Here is a 16480-nt window from a genome sequence, read left to right as displayed (position 1 = left end):
CAACTGGCATCGCTTGGGAGGAGGAATTCGTGTGTGCGGCAGGGTCGGAAGTTGGCTGTGTCGATGGTACGTGGAGTGCGGAGGCGGGAAGTCCGGTGGGCAGCGGCACAGCCGGGGGAGGCACCTGCGCGGTAATGGGCGCTACCCTCAAATTCGAACTAACAGCAGGGAGAGTGGTCGCCCATTGCGAACTCGAAGTGTTTGGGCTAGCTGTGGACAGAGACTGAGATGCCGAATCAGGGTCAGAGGGATCAGTGCGACGAGGCATGACTCTGCCACACGTGGGACACTTTGCGCCAGAAAACACGTATACATTCGGCCCCATCTCCATCGAGCTCGCAGGGTTAGGCGTTCGATAGTTAGGCGTATGATAAACAGTGGCGGTGGGAGTGCGCACGCCGCACTTGTTGTAGCAGGGTCGGGCGTCGTTTCCTTCTTCGCTTCAGAAACGAGCTTGGGTGTTTCGAGTGACGAAGTTGATCCCTGCTGCTGTTTCTTCGCCTTTTCTTTCTTGCGCTGGCGAGATTTGGTCTGCTTCTCACGTTCTACTTGCGCTGCTGCTTGCGCTTGCTTAGAAAGCTTGATTTGTCTGCCAGATCTCGTTGTCACCGTAAGGTTTATCGGAATTTCCACTGGTGACCGAGCTGTAATCCAAGGAAATAAATCGCCGACCCAAAATCGTTATCTCAGAGAAAACTCACGCCGGTGTCGCTCAAGGGTATCGTGAATACGAAAGCAGGACTCCGCAGCAAAAGGCAAGTCGTGGCTCATTTTGAAGTCTGACGGAAAGAGGTCAGAAGGACATTTAGAGTGCTGAACGAGCCACGCAACCATATCCAAAAGCAAAATCCTCAATATCAAGGTTGGCAGCTCCACGATCGCGCATGTTATCAATTGCCGCACTTGCTATACTATCCATAAGCTGGGTGTGGGCTTCATAGAAAGTGTTCGTAATGATCGTCAAAAGCTAGAGGGAGCAGTCACGTCCGAAGCTCTCGATACTCTTTATCATGGTTCTTACCACAGGTATATCGCTTCCCGCAGTTGACATGCCAAAACGCGCACGAAAGTATTCCGTAGCCCACCTGTGCACATCCGTGAAATTGTCGAGCAGCTGGGGACCAAGTTGACGAGATGGTTCAATAGGGGGATCTTGGGGGTGATCGCGATTGGCAAGCAACTCCATGGCCCCCTGTATGAATTGAGAGGGCTCATTAAGCTGGAGAACCGTCAGATGCGTGTTTATGTGACATGAACAGAAAGAACTTACCGATATATTAACCCTCCGACCAAGCGGCAGAGCAATTTGCCTGTTGGCATAATCCTGGAGAATAGACCGAGTGTGTGCAACCCATTGCTCGGTCGACTGGAGGAGAAGTCATGACATGCAATGATTGGACGGAGCACCACGACTCACGGAAAACTCGGGGATGGATATAATAGATCTTCATCATTCAGCTCTTCCAGTGGACAGCGAACTGAGGTTCAGCTGAACCTTTTCCAGAGGAAGGTTGCTCTTCTGGCAGAGCTTTCCCTTGCCCTTTGCAGCAGCAGAGTACCTCCCATTGGTATTCTCTTAAGCGGAGATAAATCCTGAAGTGCAGGCTGTAACAACGCTGGGGTAATAATTGACGGTAAACTCTGAGTGGATGATGAGTTTTTGCTACCAGGCGAGACCTCGAGCAGTTGGTCAGGAAGAATAGTGGAGGATACGTTATCGTTGGTGCCACAATCATCAATTAGGGCTGGCGTTGTGACGTCTGAGGGATTGTAGAAGAGATGTGAATCGTGCTTGTGATAGGCGGTGCGATGCAGGATTGACGATGGGCTGGTGTCCCTCATCCTTATCATTGAGAGAAGGAGTTGATCGTGATGAGACAGCTGATGCAATATCTACCTGTGAGGCAGCGGCCAACCCCAGGAAGTCTTACACGCATATGGTGATATTATCGATACCGGAAGTGAGTGGTTCTGCCTGATGAATGGAAACTGGCACGTAAGAGAGACGGAAGAGCGCTGTTGATGTTTATCCTCATCCTTCGGTCAAAATACCTGTGGAGATTGTTCTCAGATGTCAAAGCAGCAAATAGGTGGTTGCTGCTTTAAAACAAGATGCGAGACCTTGATTCGGCGTGAAAGGGAGTGTCAGACAAAGGGAGGATAGGTTACAGAAAGACTGTCACCATTAATGCCAGTTTCATTGTATCTGCATCGCATGGTTGCGATAGTTTAAACTATAGTTGACTACACCTGAAGTTCGTAAATTTGAACATGAGTAACTTTTTAAAAGTCGTCGTACACGTAAGACTAGATTACAAACAAGTTGCCGTAAGCAGTCAATAAGCGCCCACTGTAAAGTCGGAGTTTACTAATTCGAATGGCATCAACCTCTAACCTGTTAATATGTCCCAACACCTTGTCCGACTGCTACATATCGAAGCTAAAACTCACCCCCTCATGGGAGGAGTCCTTGCCGTTTGCTTGTCTTTGTGATACTTGATCTGGATTCAATGGTCAATGCAGGTCAACTTGTCAAGTGCCCAGCGAAGCAAGCGCATTTCAATCGTCACGATGATCTGTATCCATAGAACTTGAACGTCCACGACTATATGCTTCATTAGCGTATGGTGTGTGGTCATTAATAGGTGAGTAGGCCTGTTTATTCTGGAACCGAATGGGCTATCGTTTTCACTACCTGCTATATCATATATTACCCTTCTTTCTTTCTTTATTTGAACAGCTTAGGCGAACCAAGTGCTATTCACCTTGTAGCGGTCGTTGGCGTTGGTTTACCCGCCTCATCAGCGTGTTTTGATATGGTCTGGCCACTGGTGTCTTCTTGCGGTCCAGAGCTCCTTCCCGCAGACCGAGACTCGGCCCTTGAACGCTCAGAACGTCCGTCCCCCTGCGCCTGATATCCTTCGTATTCCACCCCAGAGAACTGTATCCAGACCAAGCATAGAAACGTAGCTGTGATCTCTCGTCAGCATTACTCAAACCTCCGTACCGCCCCGTAGCTCAGCACACCCACTTCCAATCACTCCCTCTTCTATCTCGCTTCCAGTCGGTCGTTCACACAAAGACGCGCAAGCCTATGTGTCAATTAAAGCGTTTCATCTTGATTGGAATTGCTATGAGAATGCAATTTAAGTAAGGTTTGTCTAAGGTACTACTTCAACTACTATACCTTCCGAATTAGGCGGCTCTGTTGATAATCGCGGATCTTGAATTTGGCACAACAATCTCACAGTGATCCATGAAAGGACCTGCCTTTGGACTACTCTGGATAGTCTAGCGACGGCTGACCACGTCAAAGGACACCGAACCTGGGGTAGTTCTAGAGTCTAGGAGCTGTCATCATCCTGACTTGTATTTTTCCCAGTGAAATATCGTACCACTGCCAGATAGTCTCCCAAATTCTCACATGCTCTTTCATGCCCACTGACGCAACGTGGTTGTCAAGAAGTTCATCCATTTATTTTTAGCTTTAAACGAGTAGATTCGCACTGGTACCGGTACCGCGACATAGCCTCACGACTTAGCGGATGTCAACTCGGATCTCCTCCTACCGTCCTGTACTAGCCTGTACCTTGAGTAAGTTACCGGTAGCCCAATCAATTACCAGGTAATACTATCAGCCCAGATGGTTGTTCCCAACGTTCACAGCCAATGCCCGATCAACAACCCCATCATGATGGTATCCTCATGTCAGTGACCGGAACAGTATAGCACAGGTTAGCTGAAAAGTGGAGAATGCTACATAAGTCGTGTTTTCTGCGCCTGCGTTTGCTGTCGTGGTTCTCCCGCTTTCCTCGTCCTAATACACTTTTCGATTCTTCCGTCTTGTGATTCTTTCTTTAAACTTATAGGTGCAGGCCATCTTCCTTTAGGACATCATCTATAGACTGTATACCAGTCACGGTCATGATCTTCTGGATCTCGTTCTCCAATGTTCTTCATTTCACTCGTCATGAGAGAAGAGGGCATCTCATTCCAGAGGGTTTCGTCCTCGAAACCCCTCCAGAGCGCAAACCTACGCCACTCCAGTTTACGCCGGAGTCTCCAACATTCTACTCAATACCTCCCATCATCCCCCAATCACCAATGCTCCCGCCCGCGTCTCTCGGCCTGGATACAACCTTGGGGCCTGTCATTCTGATAGGAAATGATAGCACGGAAACCCTCGTCAACGTTATTACACAGCCCGTGTTTCCAACGCCTATTCTACAACACCACCCGCGCACTCACGAGACTTTGCCAACACGACGCATCTCGTTCGCAGTTTGTGCCACACCAGAGCGTTCTGTGAAGCCCCCCAGTGTAATTGATGTGGATCAGGTACCGTGCAAGCCCTGCGCGGCTGCGGGGGAAACATCTGAGCAAGGAGAATATTTCAAGGAGAACGTACCTGAGGTGGAAAAAATATCAAGGAGGAAGAGCATCGCGCGAGCTTTGTCCTTGCGTGGGTCGCGTACATCTCGCACAAAGGCACACCGCTTCTCGGTCCCTGTCTTTACCTCGCTGACGGATGCCCTGAGTAAACGGGCAAGCAAGAGGCTATAGACCGCCCAATCCAGGGGGTCGGAAGGGCAAAAGGACGCGGATGCCACGATAACTCTGGAAATGAATCTATGCAAACCCGAGAGTGAGGCGCTGAGGGACATCGAATGAGGGCATGGCACTGATGTTTATATGTTGTTTGGCATTACACATGCATTCAATCACCGCTATCCTATGGTATCTGTAATTCTGGCTTAGCCTTAATTAATACTTAGACCTATGCATGTTTTGTGGCGGCGAAGGATACACAGGAATATATTCATATGATATTGCGAATACCTTGATTAGATACATTATCTACACAATCGTTTGGTGTATACAATGTAAAATCTATGCCAAGACACTAATCCTATGCTATGGCGTAGTCGTTGGAATGGCACAGAGGAAATATGATATACATGATGGGCAAGCGAAACGTTGATGATACGAGGTGCATTTATGTTTGCATCACGGATGCGCATATCGACTGCTGTTCCGTATTCGCTCCCCATAACGCCACAATATCCAGGGTCTGCAGGCACGATCAGCGAGGATGACAATGGAAGGAAGAAGAACGGAGTCATACGCGGGACAGCCTAACACGAATGCTGCGACTGCAAGGATGGTATCGCCCTTCCCGAATCCGAGTGCGCTGTACATCGCTGGAGCAAATAACGGAAATCCAAAGCCTGCCAGTGCCCGCAGACAGCAGGCGGCGGCCAGCGCTAAACACAAGGCATGAGATAGGTGCGACGGTACAGGAGAAAAAATGTACCGGAAGCTGCGTGAAGCGTGAAGCAATCAACAATGTAAGTGTGTACAGACTGGATATTCAGAGTAATGCCTGCTCCCGCAAGTACTATGCCCTGTCAAAGCGTCAGCGGAGAAACGATTTTAAAAGCGAAACTAACTATATCTGGAACTATCCAATGTGCTTGTGCTTGTGCAGCCCAGCCTAAAATCAAGCACCCTATCATAAATAGCAGAGTGCCGGGAAACATAGGAGCTGACGACGCGTTGGATGATTAAGGAAGAAGAGAAAGTAATCATAACGAACGCAATCTGAATTCTGGCTTTCCAACTCCACCTTTCTTGCTCTTCAAATAAAGATAGACCTTGTCTAGTATACTCGCGTTTGAACAAGACGCCCCCACCAACCCTATGCCCAGCGCGATGTAATGAAGGCCGGCGATCCCTACCGACTGCTGGTATACACCCTGAAAGATCGATGGTATGGTCGTCAAAATGACTGAGATGTTTTCAGATCACATCCCCGAAAAAAACAGGTGACTTACTATAAAGTGACCCGTATAAGTACGCCATGTAAACGGCCGAGTACCTGGACGATTGGTTCGCAGAAAAAGAGTGCGAAAGGGCGAATGAGTGCTTTGGCCATGATGGTATGCCAGCTGTATGGAACATCTTCGTCAAATATCATTTCACTAGGAATTGTAAAAAGACTTTCGAGCGATCTTGGCCTGTCAAACACTGTGCGGATTTCTCCGTAAGGCACTTTTTCGGCATCCATCGATCTGCGGATGCGCTCTGCTTTCCTTTCCAACAAGATAGGCGCGTAAGCTAGATAAAAATCAACAAGGATGAATAAATTGCGGCTAGTCATCACTCACTCTCTCGAAGGCAAAACACTCCAAGGATTTGAATGACTGCATCAGCAATGGACGTAGACCAAAACTATCGAAGAAAAGGTAGCGGTTCGCGATTGGTGGAAGGACCACCTACCACCCATCTCCAGCTAGAGCGTTCGGCAATCCTGGGGAAAATTTAGATAAGATCATTTGGCTCGGAACAGTCACCAACCAAGCGCCTGTGATCGGTCCCACAGGAAGCCCCCAACAGCGGAGCCAAGGAGTAAAACGCGAAGGCTTTTCCTCTCTCTTCTGGTCGCCAGCAATCACCAAGAAGACCGCCGCCGACCTGAGGGGAGAAGCTATTCAGATCGAATATTTTGTAGTTGACGAATTTAAACCTTACAGACGTGGGCGCACCGCCTCCCATTCCAGCGAGGAATCGGAAAACAAGGAGCTGGGATTCTGTCTGTGCAAACCCACATCCAAAATTCCATGCTACCAATTCATTTCAAGAATCGAGATAAAAACATAGATCAGCTGGTATAGACCACATACCAAGATACCATAGATTTGCCACTTGCAAAACGCGTGACCGGCCGTAAAGCTCACTCATTGGGCCCACAAACAAGGGCCCGAACGCTGGTATGTGATTTGGTAGATCAGTAGAGTATTTAGCATATGTGAAATTCGCCTACCAAACGCAAGCACAAAAATGGAGGTTGTGAGTGCATTTATGACGTCGTTGTCAATCCCGAATGTAGAAGCCACTTGGCCAGTCGCGGGAGCGATCATGGAGGAAGAAACTGGACCCATAAAAGAAAACGATGCTACGATTGCGGTCGCAGCCCATTTGCGTTTTAAGCTCCAACTGTGCGGAACTGTAAGAAACATGCTACGCTGTCCGCGCGACGCACTTTTTAGGATTCTGGGAGTCATTTGGACCGTCCCAGTCAACGATCAAGACAGTGTCATTGCTATACGGCTTCTCAAAATTGAACTGGACTGGAACATCAATGAGTTGTGGCGCGTGACCACGTTGTAAGGTTGGCAGTGTCAGAGACACTAGACTATCGTCAGTCATTGACGTAGGGGACTGTTTTGTGCCGGACATGTCGAGGTCACGGAGTGCAAGTGATGTCCTCACATCTTCCTAACCTCTTACTTATAGGCAAAAATAAGAGCCGTGTAATTACGGGGACAAGTAGCCCCATCCCAGCGTTTTCTATCGACCCTGTCGTCCACGGGCATTCCAGTATTCCTATTAAGTAGTATCTGAGTATCGGGACTCGGAATCATGATTATATGTTCCGCGAAGAAGCATATCATGATAACCAAAACCAATGACAAACCGCTGATACATGACCGACACTCACCGACGTGGACACCGCTGAAAAAGGCTTGCAGCAAGGATCTGACCCGAAACCCTTTGAGTATCAGCTGGTGTGTGAATTGAGGTAAGCCTGTCCCTTGGGACTAATATTCCGTCAACTGTATTTTCCGCAGCCCAGCAGTAATTTCGTCCGTTGTCCCCAGTTTTGCGTGACATGGTTCATTCACCGCTATGGCCGCATGCCGCTGCTGTCAGCTGAGAATTCGAACAGAATCAAAGAGAATCAACTACTGGCAAGTAATTTTAAGCAAATACAGGCCGGCGTTAATGCCTAATTAGAATAGCCAACAAGGTACAGGCGAAGAATAAACGAAGAGCGCTCCGGGCGGAAGCTCCGAAGGGGCAATCCGGCCCCGATAGCGCCCCCGATCTGTGCAAGAGTGAGCCTGAGTAAGCCGAGCTGCGAGGGCAGGTGGGCCACCTCGCAGCCCCAGACCCAGCAGGTTCGGGTACCGACTACCCGGACCCCAGTAGTAGTAGTAGTAGTAGTAGTAGTAGTAGTAGTAGTAGTAGGAAGGTGATTAGGTAGCTAAGTACCAAGAGTATCAGGTGGGAAGTTATAATGTAGGCTGCAAGGATCCAAGCGACAGCGAAGGAATTTCAAAGGGAGTGGTGGGTGGGGAAAAGAAATAACTGAAGGCGGCAGGTAGCAGGTAGGCTGAAGCTTGCTACTGACATGCAGAGGACTACGACCAGGACTCCAGCCACTGTGCCAGGACCCCGGCACCCTGCTCCAGACCCCATCGCTTCGGGGTAGAATTCCCAACTTCTTTCGCGAGTGCAACCCCGAATCAACCCCCAAATTGTACAACAGACGGCACTGCAGGTAATAGCCTAGGAATGGGATGATGTGTTGTTTAGTATGTCACTATAGGCTCACCATAGCCTGGGGTGTGCGAATAAAGGCGAATTTGAACGTGTCTACATTTTATTATCTACACAATCGTTTGGTATATACAACATCAAAGTTATGTCAAAACAAGACAATAAATAATCTTATGGCAGGTATGGAACAGGGAAAATATGATACACACGATGGGCATGCGAAACGTCTATCATACAACGCGCACCTAGGTTTACTAATCACGATTGCGCATATCGACTGCCGTTGCGTATTCGCTCCCCATAATACCAAAATATCCAGGGTCTGCAGGCACAATCAGTAAGGATGATGATGGAAAGTTTAAGAACGGAGACGTACGCGGGACAGCCAATCACGATTGCTACGGCTGCAAGAATGGTATCTCCCTTGCCGAAACCGAGTGCGCCATACATTGCTGGAGCGAATAAGGGAAATCCGAAGCCTGCTAGTGACCGCAGGCAGCAGACGGCGGCCAGCGCTGAGCACAGAAGGCGTGAGATAGATGCGATGGAACGCAAGAAAAAGTGTACCGGAAGCGGCATGAAGCGTAAAGCAATCAACAACGTAGGCCTGTATACACTGGAAACTGATAAAGGAGCCTGCTCCTACAAGCAAGATGCCCTGTCGAAGTGTCAGTAGATAAACGGCTTAACAGAGTAAAACTAACTATATCTGGAAATATCCAATGAGTACGGGCTTGAGCAGTCCAGCCTGCAATCAAACACCCTATTGGAAGTAGCAGAGTTCCGGGAAACATGGCAACTAATGACGCATTTAACGCTCAAGGAAGAAGAGAAAATATTCATGACGAACGCAATCTGAATTCCGGCTTTCCAACTCCACCATTCTTGTTCTTGAAATAAACATAAACCTTGTCCAGCGTTCTCGCGTTTACTTGTGCCGCCACCATCAACCCTGCGCCAAGTGCGATGTAATGAAGGCCGGCAATTCCTACTGGCTGCTGGTATACACCCTGAAATATCGATGGTATGGTCGTCAGAAAGACTGAGGTGGACTTTGTTAGAGCACATCCACGGAAAACAAAAATGACTTGCGATAATGTGTCCCGTATAAGTACGCCATGTAAACACCGAGTATCTGCACGATCGGTTCGCGGAAAAAGAGCGCGAAAGGGCGAACGAGTGCTTTGCCCATGATTGTCTGCCAGCTATAGAATATATCTTCATTAAATGTTATCTCGGTGGAATTATATATGACTTACGAGCGATCTTGACCATCGAAAACCGTGCGGATTTCTCTGTACGGCGCTTTTTCGGCATCCATCGATCTGCGAATGCGCTCTGCTTTCCTTTCCAACAAAAGGGGCGCGTAAGCTAGACAAAGTCAATAAAAATGAATAAGTCGCGACCGGTCAATGGCTCACTCTCTTGGAGCAAGAAAACTCCGAGAATTTGAACAGCTGCATCAATAATCGATGTAGACCAAAACTATCGGAGAAATGGTAGCGATCCACGATTGGTGGAGGAATCACATACCACCCATCGCCAGGTAGAGCGTTCGGCAATCCTGCAGAGGATTCAGATAGGGTCATTGGACTTGGAACAGCCACCAACCAGGCACCTGTGAGAGGCCCTATGCCAGCTCCCAACATCGGCGCTAGAGAGTAAAGAGCGAGCGCTCTTCCTCTTTCTTCTGGTCGCCAGCAATCACCAAGAACACCGCCGCCAATCTGAAGAGGAAAACCAGTCAGATCAAATACTTGTAGTCAACGATGTTTAACCTTACAGATAATGGCGCGCTGCCTCCAAGGCCAGCAAGGAATCGGAAGGCAAGAAGCTGGGATTCTGTCTGTGCAAATCCACAAGCAAGATTCCATGCTATCATTTCGATTCAAGAATGGTATAGAGCAGCTTTTGAAGATCACATACCAAGATACCATAAATTTGACAATTGCAACACGCGTGAGCGACCGTAAATCTCACTCATTGGGCCCACAAACAAGGGCCCGAACGCTGGTATGTGATTCTTTAGATCAGTTAGGTCTCTAGCATCCGTCAAATTTGCCTACCGTACGCAAGCACAAAGATTGATGTTGTGAGTGCATTTATGGCGTCGTTGTCAATCCCGAATGTAGAAGCCACTTGGCCAGTCGCGGGAGCGATCATGGAGGAAGAAACTGGACTCATAAAAGAAAACGATGCTACAATCAGGGTCGCAGCCCATTTGCGGTTCGCGCTCCAGCTGTGCAGAACTATAAGAAACATCCTGCTCTGCCCATGCAACGCACTTTTTAGGATTCTGGGAGTCATTTGGACCGTCCCAGTCAACGATCAAGACAGTGTCATTGCTATACGGCTGCTCAAAATTGCACTGGACTGGAACATCGACGAGTTTTAGGGTGTGTTCGCCTTGTAATGTCGGTGTCAGAGACGCGGAGTCTTCTAGACTGTCGTTAGTCGCGGATGCAGGAGACTGGCTTGTGTCGGACATGCCAAGAGCACTGGAGTGCGAGTGATATCCTCATGGTTACCCCTTGCAGTCCTCTTACTTATAAGTAAGCAGGAGCGGTGTAATTACGAGGACGAGTAACCCAAACCGAATAAGTTCGAACCCTGTGGCACCAAGCTTCCTATAGACCATTTCGTCCGCGTACATTCCAGTCGAGACTGGACAACTGTGGGACCAATCAATTAAACAACCCTAAAATAAACGTGGAGAAGGATGTCAGGATGACCGGTATAGCTGATGCTCACCAACGGAAAAGGTAGCGAAGATGTTCATTGTTTCATATGGCTTCCACGTCAATCTTCCACGTCAATCTTCCATGTCAATCAACGCTACACGTTCTCGGCGACCACACCTATGGTTCAGCCTGTTGCAGCAAGGTTCTGACCCGAAACTCTTTAAACACAGGTGTGTGAATGTTGAAGCAAGGCCCGGCTCTTGAAAATATTCCATCAAGTATTTTCTGCCACACGAAGAGTCTCGTCCGTGGTCACCAGCCGCCTGTTTCGCGTGACGTGGGATCAAAGTTCATTGATCGGCGCAATACAATGTTGTGATACCCATTGTTAAGGCAGCTGGTCATGAGGTAGGGCCAAGGAGTTGCACGCCAAGACTCCTTCCCACCACTAGGCTGGAGAGGTTGAGGGCACTCTCCGTTGTCCGATGGCAACTTAGAGATAACAAGCACTGGCAGTAGTAGAAGTAGTGTTATTATTAGAATGGCGCGGCAAGTCTCACGTATGAATTCAAACTTTATCGATATATCTTTATGCATGCCGCTTGTTCGACGAGAAGCGAGACTCTTCCGCTGCACCAGACCTCAATAATTGACGACGTGAACGAGGCGCAGAACAATAAGCTGAATGCATGCCATTTTCGTGACAGAAGGTGGATGACGTACCCTAGATGCGACCATCCGGATGTTCTATGTATGTTGAACTAGCATCCCAACGCGAACAGGACATAATCCATCCAGCCTACAGACCGAAGGCGATTGCGGTACTAATGCCATTAGTTAGAAGTCGGCGGTGAACTATGAGGTGGCGAACACTTACACTCTCTCAGATGTGGCCCGCAGCGTGCGTCAAAAACTGCTGCGGCACAAGTTAGACCCTTTACAATGGCCACGGGAGTTATATTGTCGATTAAGACGTATCAGTAACCTGGCTACAGACTTGCGACGATGGAGGTTTGGAACGAACAACCTTGTGGTCAGGGCGTTCAATGAGGTAATTGAGCGCTGAGAGCTCCACTGCGCAGTTTAGAGAAATACCCACAGTCCCCAATCATGCTCGGTACCATCAAATCCAAATGGCGGAAGCAACGCAGACGACCATTCCGACCACCTCGCCCATTAAATGTTTTGAGCATTCGAAGATCGTGAAAACACTGTACTCGGAGTTGCAGTCTTCCCTGGTAGACGGTGTATGGCATGGTCACAGGTTCGTATAAAAAAGATGGTGATTTCGCCTGTGGGACTTTAGCACTGTCCTGGCGGCTGGTTCATGGGGAAAACGACCAAGCTGTACTGAACACAGACACGTGGCAGCTGCATCAGTGAACCCGTGAGGAAAGTAGAAGGCCATAAATTACAACGAGCCCACACCCGTTGTGCCTTCGGCACAGGAAGCAACTTCACAAACTTAATAATTAACAATTGATAATCATAGCAGAATTTTGAAAATTTTGAAATAAATTACATTTTTGAGCAGTATTCAGGATTTTGACAAAAGTAAAGGTACAATCTACTACACAACATAAAAGTACATAATATGTAAATCAATCAGCAATAGAATCAGTCAGTCCTCTAAGTACTTCTGTATACACAACATTGGTTGTCTTTGTGCCTTCTTCATGCTCTGGGAAAATAGCAAACACTCTCTCTGGATGAGTGCAGCGAGACAAAGCCACATAAAGCTGTCCATGACTGAAGACAGGAGTACGCAAATCAAGGCCAACCCACTTGACACTCTGACCTTGAGCCTTGTTGATTGTCATGGAAAATGCAAGACGAACGGGGAATTGAAGCCAGCTTGAGAGGAATGGGGTTTTCTTCAGAACTCGCCTCCAGAGTCATCCGAGGAATCAGCACGGTGTTCTGATCTTGATGCCGAGCTTCATCATTTCCATCCCTAAGAATGTGACACCTGAGGACGCTGCGTGGTCCAAGACAGGAGGATCATGCGAGTTCCATTATAGAGTCCCTGTGAGGGGTCCAAGTTGCGCAAGAGCATCAGAGGAACGCCTGCTTTGACCTCTAATCTGTGCAAAGGAAAGCCTGATGGGGTGAGGGTATGAAGGAACTCTGCGGGGATGTAGTCGTAGTCTTTCTCAGTGACTGAGTCTGCGCTGGTGAAGACTGCCTTTTCTCCAGGGAATAATTGAAGAATTGTGGTATTGATTTCATCCACATCGGTGTTCTTTGCAGAGAGGATGGTGCGAATCGAGGAAGTAGGAATCATTCAAGGGAGGATGGTTAGGGAGCAGAATTTCAGAGTACAGGGCATTGATGAGAGACTGCACATTATTGTTGCCACAGCGTGCAATGGGGAGGGTCACTGTGCCATCTCCATCTGTGCCCTTACCAGCTCCGATCTCAAGGAGCACCTGCGCAAATCGATCAGGAATCAGGATCTTGACCCAGACGCATATTTCTCTTGAGGTGGAAGATATGAACCTTGGGCCAGAGGCGAGATCTGCAAAAGGTAGCACCCACTATCTGCTCCCTGGATCCATGAGGCACCACCGGCAGTGTCTGTCTGAAGTCTCCTCCAAAGAGCATGGTTATTCCTCCAAAGTCAGCATCGACGTTCAGAAGATCGCGCAACGTGCGATCAAGGCATTCCAGGTTGTGACGGTGTAGCATAGGAATTTCGTCGCAGATGATTAGACAGGTGGCCTTGAGAAGCTCATGGACAACATCTCCTTTATTGATGTTACATGAGCTATCCTCATGAATGGGAATGGGGATCTTGAATCGCGAATGAGCTGTACGTCCGCCTGGCAGGAGGAGAGAAGCGATTCCAGAGGAAGCCACGCATAGGACGATCTTGCCTTCAGCACTGGATTTTTGAAGCGATGAGTTTGCAGAGATATGTCTTGCCACATCCACCTGCACTATGGACGAAGTATGTATGTCCAGGTCTTTGGTCATTACGATGCATTGCATCATCAACCACTGCATCAAAGACCGCCCTCTGCTCTTCATTGAGAGAAGGAACTCCTCTATCCACTATCGCCTGAAGATCCTCTGGGTCATACTGGAGTTGCTCAGCAATCAGCTGGTTGCCCTCAATGGCCCCCCATCTTGCTGCCATTTGAGGTACTGGCATGTGAGGAATGGCTTCCAAAGACTTTCCATTTTTGCGAAGCACATTATCGATGAGATAGAGACCGTAGTCATGAATGTCGTGTTCAGTAGGGTTGGGCATGTTATATGGATTGCGAGTGAGACGGGGGCGCAGATCATCACAGAGATTGTCCTTGAAGCGGTTCCAAAGCTCTTGAGGGCTTGTAGGGTTGCAGTGGAGGAGGATGATGGCGAAGAGATTACGCAGACCATATCCAGTGCGCATATGAGAGGCATCCTGCAAGCACTGGATCCATTCATTATCATCATCAAGCAGACCCCTTCGCTGACATGCATCCTTGAAAGTCTGGCAGAGAACACCATCGACAGTACGAAGGTGTTCATAGGAGGTAGCCCCTTTGAAAAACAAAACATGGTAAGTTTGATTGATAGAAATTGCTCCAGACATCATACCTTTTGTCACAGTCAAAAGCAATCTCAGATAGAAGCGCTCTCCAGAGCCAGGTGCAGCAGCATACATTCTTCCAATTGCTGCTCCATACTGGCGTGTCTTCCAGGCATTCTTGGTCCACACGAATTTTGAGGGAAAGTCTTGGTAGAGGTGGTCATGGGCTCCAGCTGCCACCAAGTCGGCATTGGCATTGGCTTTGAACCATCCAGTGAGGCAAGTCTCCTTGGCTGCTGCACTGCTCAAGAACGTCCTGGGCATCTTCTGCAGGGTCATAGACCACCATTTGTTCATTTGGGAGATGAACTGGCAAGCGGTAGACAGTGGGCCATTCATAATGCATGGAAAATTCAAAGATGCGCCATGCAGCCTCATTCGAGCTGATATATCTGGAGTCAAGATAGGATTTGACCTCATCCACCGCTCCTCTCATCTCCAAAGTGGCGCGGTCGTTTCCTTTGTAGATGTACTTGTGGATATATTTGACAGACTTGATAGATGCGCAGACTTCCAGGTTGATGTGGCAGTTGAATTCCACCAGCAGTTGTGGGGGGTGAGGAACAACATCTTTGTTGGTGAAGACATTGTCGTTCTTCTGGATGGTGCGGCCATTATCAGGTCTTGCATATTCTGGATAGCCGTCTTCCTTCATGGATGTCTGGGGACAGAATGACTTTGGAAAATGTTTTTTGCACCGTCCATTCTCCAAGCAACGCTGTGGAGTGCAAGGGCCATGAAGCATGTATTTTTCCACGGCCTCGTAGAGTTGGGGGTGAATGTTTCTATCAGGAATCTGGGCAGAGATGAATGAATCGATCTGTTCCACCTGTGCGTATCTTGTCATTTGGATCCAGGAAGATGAGGAGATGCATGTGAGGCAGACCACGTTTCTGATATTCGATGGTGTACACCAATCCTGCGACCTTTCCATAGTAGCCTTTGCGAACCTTCTTCAAGAGGGCCTGTTGTTTCTGATAGAATACTCGAGCCACCAAGTCTGGACGGTCCACAGCACTTTGGCCTGTATAAGTGATTGTCAGCAATGAAGTTATAAATAATGCGTTGAATATGAATTCTTACCTGGCAGGAGATTCTCAGTAATCTCAGGCCAACTCCCATTTGCAGTCATCGTCAGGAAGAGATCAGGCTTTTTGCAGGCACGGCAAATGGCCAAAGAGTCTTGAAGTAGCTGATGCATGTACCGAGGGCTCCCAGTATGAGAGGAGGGAAGAATGATGGAGCGACCTGTCTGAGCCAAATCATCCACGCCATCATTGAGCACATTGTCTGTCAAACCCCGGTAACAGTCTGCCCGGAGCCGCTTTTGGTTGTTCCGAACCCAGTTCAACTTACTCTGCTCAATGGATGCCCATGCATCAACCACATACTGCTGGAAAAGTCTTCCACCACGAAAAATGTTGTTGTGGTCCATGCGAATGGGGCGAGGATGAAGGCGATAGGCATAATACAGCAGCTGGGTGACTTTTTTTGAGCGTGTGGCACGTTCACCCTCTCTAACATTGAGAGGGATATCAGAATGCCAGCCCTCCTCGCCAGAAGGAAAGAGAAGGACGTAGTGAAGAGTTGCATATGCATGGCTAAGCTGGCTCATGCGCTGAAGTTGACCTCCTTGAAGTCGCAAGACGATATCGCGTTTGTCAGACACCTCTTCAGATCCATCTCCAGGAATAATCACAGCAATTTCATCGGCAGTGGGAAGATTATATCTTCGACCATCTGAGCCCTCCCGGAAGTGAATGCGTACACGAACATCTGTGTGCTGCTCTGGAGGCTTCTCTCGCATGACTTGATAGGCCTGTTTATAAAGAGGAGCATAGGGATGGCTTCGATACAGCATGTCATGGAGTGCTCTGAG

At 48.5% G+C, this 16480-nt stretch overlaps 4 protein-coding genes across 4 annotated transcripts; 1 reads left to right on the top strand and 3 right to left on the bottom strand.

The window, feature by feature from the left end:
* Positions 1 to 681: 681 nt before the first annotated feature.
* Positions 682 to 1366, bottom strand: EDB91DRAFT_1058810 (uncharacterized protein; the record flags this gene model as incomplete). The annotated part of the gene is made up of 4 exons (XM_041314187.1): positions 682 to 779; positions 832 to 967; positions 1022 to 1219; positions 1271 to 1366. Coding segments are annotated over 4 exons (528 nt in total), but the record flags the coding sequence as incomplete, so codon positions are not given.
* A 2558-nt stretch (positions 1367 to 3924) lies between these two features.
* EDB91DRAFT_1252238 (uncharacterized protein) lies at positions 3925 to 4563 on the top strand (the record flags this gene model as incomplete). The annotated part of the gene is made up of 1 exon (XM_041323481.1): positions 3925 to 4563. The coding sequence occupies one exon, from the start codon at positions 3925 to 3927 to the stop codon at positions 4561 to 4563; it is 639 nt and encodes a 212-aa protein (XP_041173493.1).
* A 222-nt stretch (positions 4564 to 4785) lies between these two features.
* Positions 4786 to 7175, bottom strand: EDB91DRAFT_726266 (major facilitator superfamily domain-containing protein). The gene is made up of 14 exons (XM_041328213.1): positions 7043 to 7175; positions 6824 to 6955; positions 6684 to 6767; positions 6527 to 6623; positions 6358 to 6474; positions 6280 to 6310; positions 6168 to 6231; positions 6001 to 6117; positions 5835 to 5948; positions 5597 to 5788; positions 5451 to 5545; positions 5315 to 5405; positions 5126 to 5264; positions 4786 to 5071 (listed from the first exon to the last, which is right to left on the bottom strand). The coding sequence occupies exons 1-14, from the start codon at positions 7062 to 7064 to the stop codon at positions 5008 to 5010; spliced, it is 1359 nt and encodes a 452-aa protein (XP_041173492.1). The 5' UTR covers positions 7065 to 7175; the 3' UTR covers positions 4786 to 5007.
* Positions 7176 to 8601: 1426 nt separating this feature from the next.
* Positions 8602 to 10831, bottom strand: EDB91DRAFT_1058806 (MFS polyamine transporter; the record flags this gene model as incomplete). The annotated part of the gene is made up of 14 exons (XM_041314185.1): positions 8602 to 8665; positions 8720 to 8858; positions 8911 to 9001; positions 9048 to 9142; positions 9194 to 9395; positions 9416 to 9548; positions 9603 to 9714; positions 9765 to 9828; positions 9877 to 9907; positions 9955 to 10070; positions 10127 to 10218; positions 10270 to 10353; positions 10410 to 10582; positions 10629 to 10831. 14 exons carry the CDS (start codon positions 10829 to 10831, stop codon positions 8602 to 8604), a joined length of 1599 nt encoding a protein of 532 aa, XP_041173491.1.
* Positions 10832 to 16480: the final 5649 nt, after the last annotated feature.

The sequence above is a fragment of the Suillus paluster genome, assembly GCF_016628075.1.
Source record: "Suillus paluster strain FC165 chromosome Unknown EDB91scaffold_64, whole genome shotgun sequence".
NCBI classification, from domain to species: Eukaryota; Fungi; Basidiomycota; class Agaricomycetes; order Boletales; family Suillaceae; genus Suillus; species Suillus paluster.
Note: the sequence above shows the minus strand (reverse complement) of the source record. Positions and strands in the feature narration are given on the sequence as shown.

Excerpts from the sequence above, each read along its gene's own strand:
- EDB91DRAFT_726266 (XM_041328213.1), bottom strand. The coding sequence starts at position 7,064 with ATGACTCCCAGAATCCTAAAAA. Across the intron at positions 5,406-5,450 it reads ATTGGATAGTTCCAGATATA|GGCATAGTACTTGCGGGAGC; the intron begins GTTAGTTTCGCT and ends ACGCTTTGACAG. Across the intron at positions 5,265-5,314 it reads CACGCTTCACGCAGCTTCCG|CGCTGGCCGCCGCCTGCTGT; the intron begins GTACATTTTTTC and ends CCTTGTGTTTAG.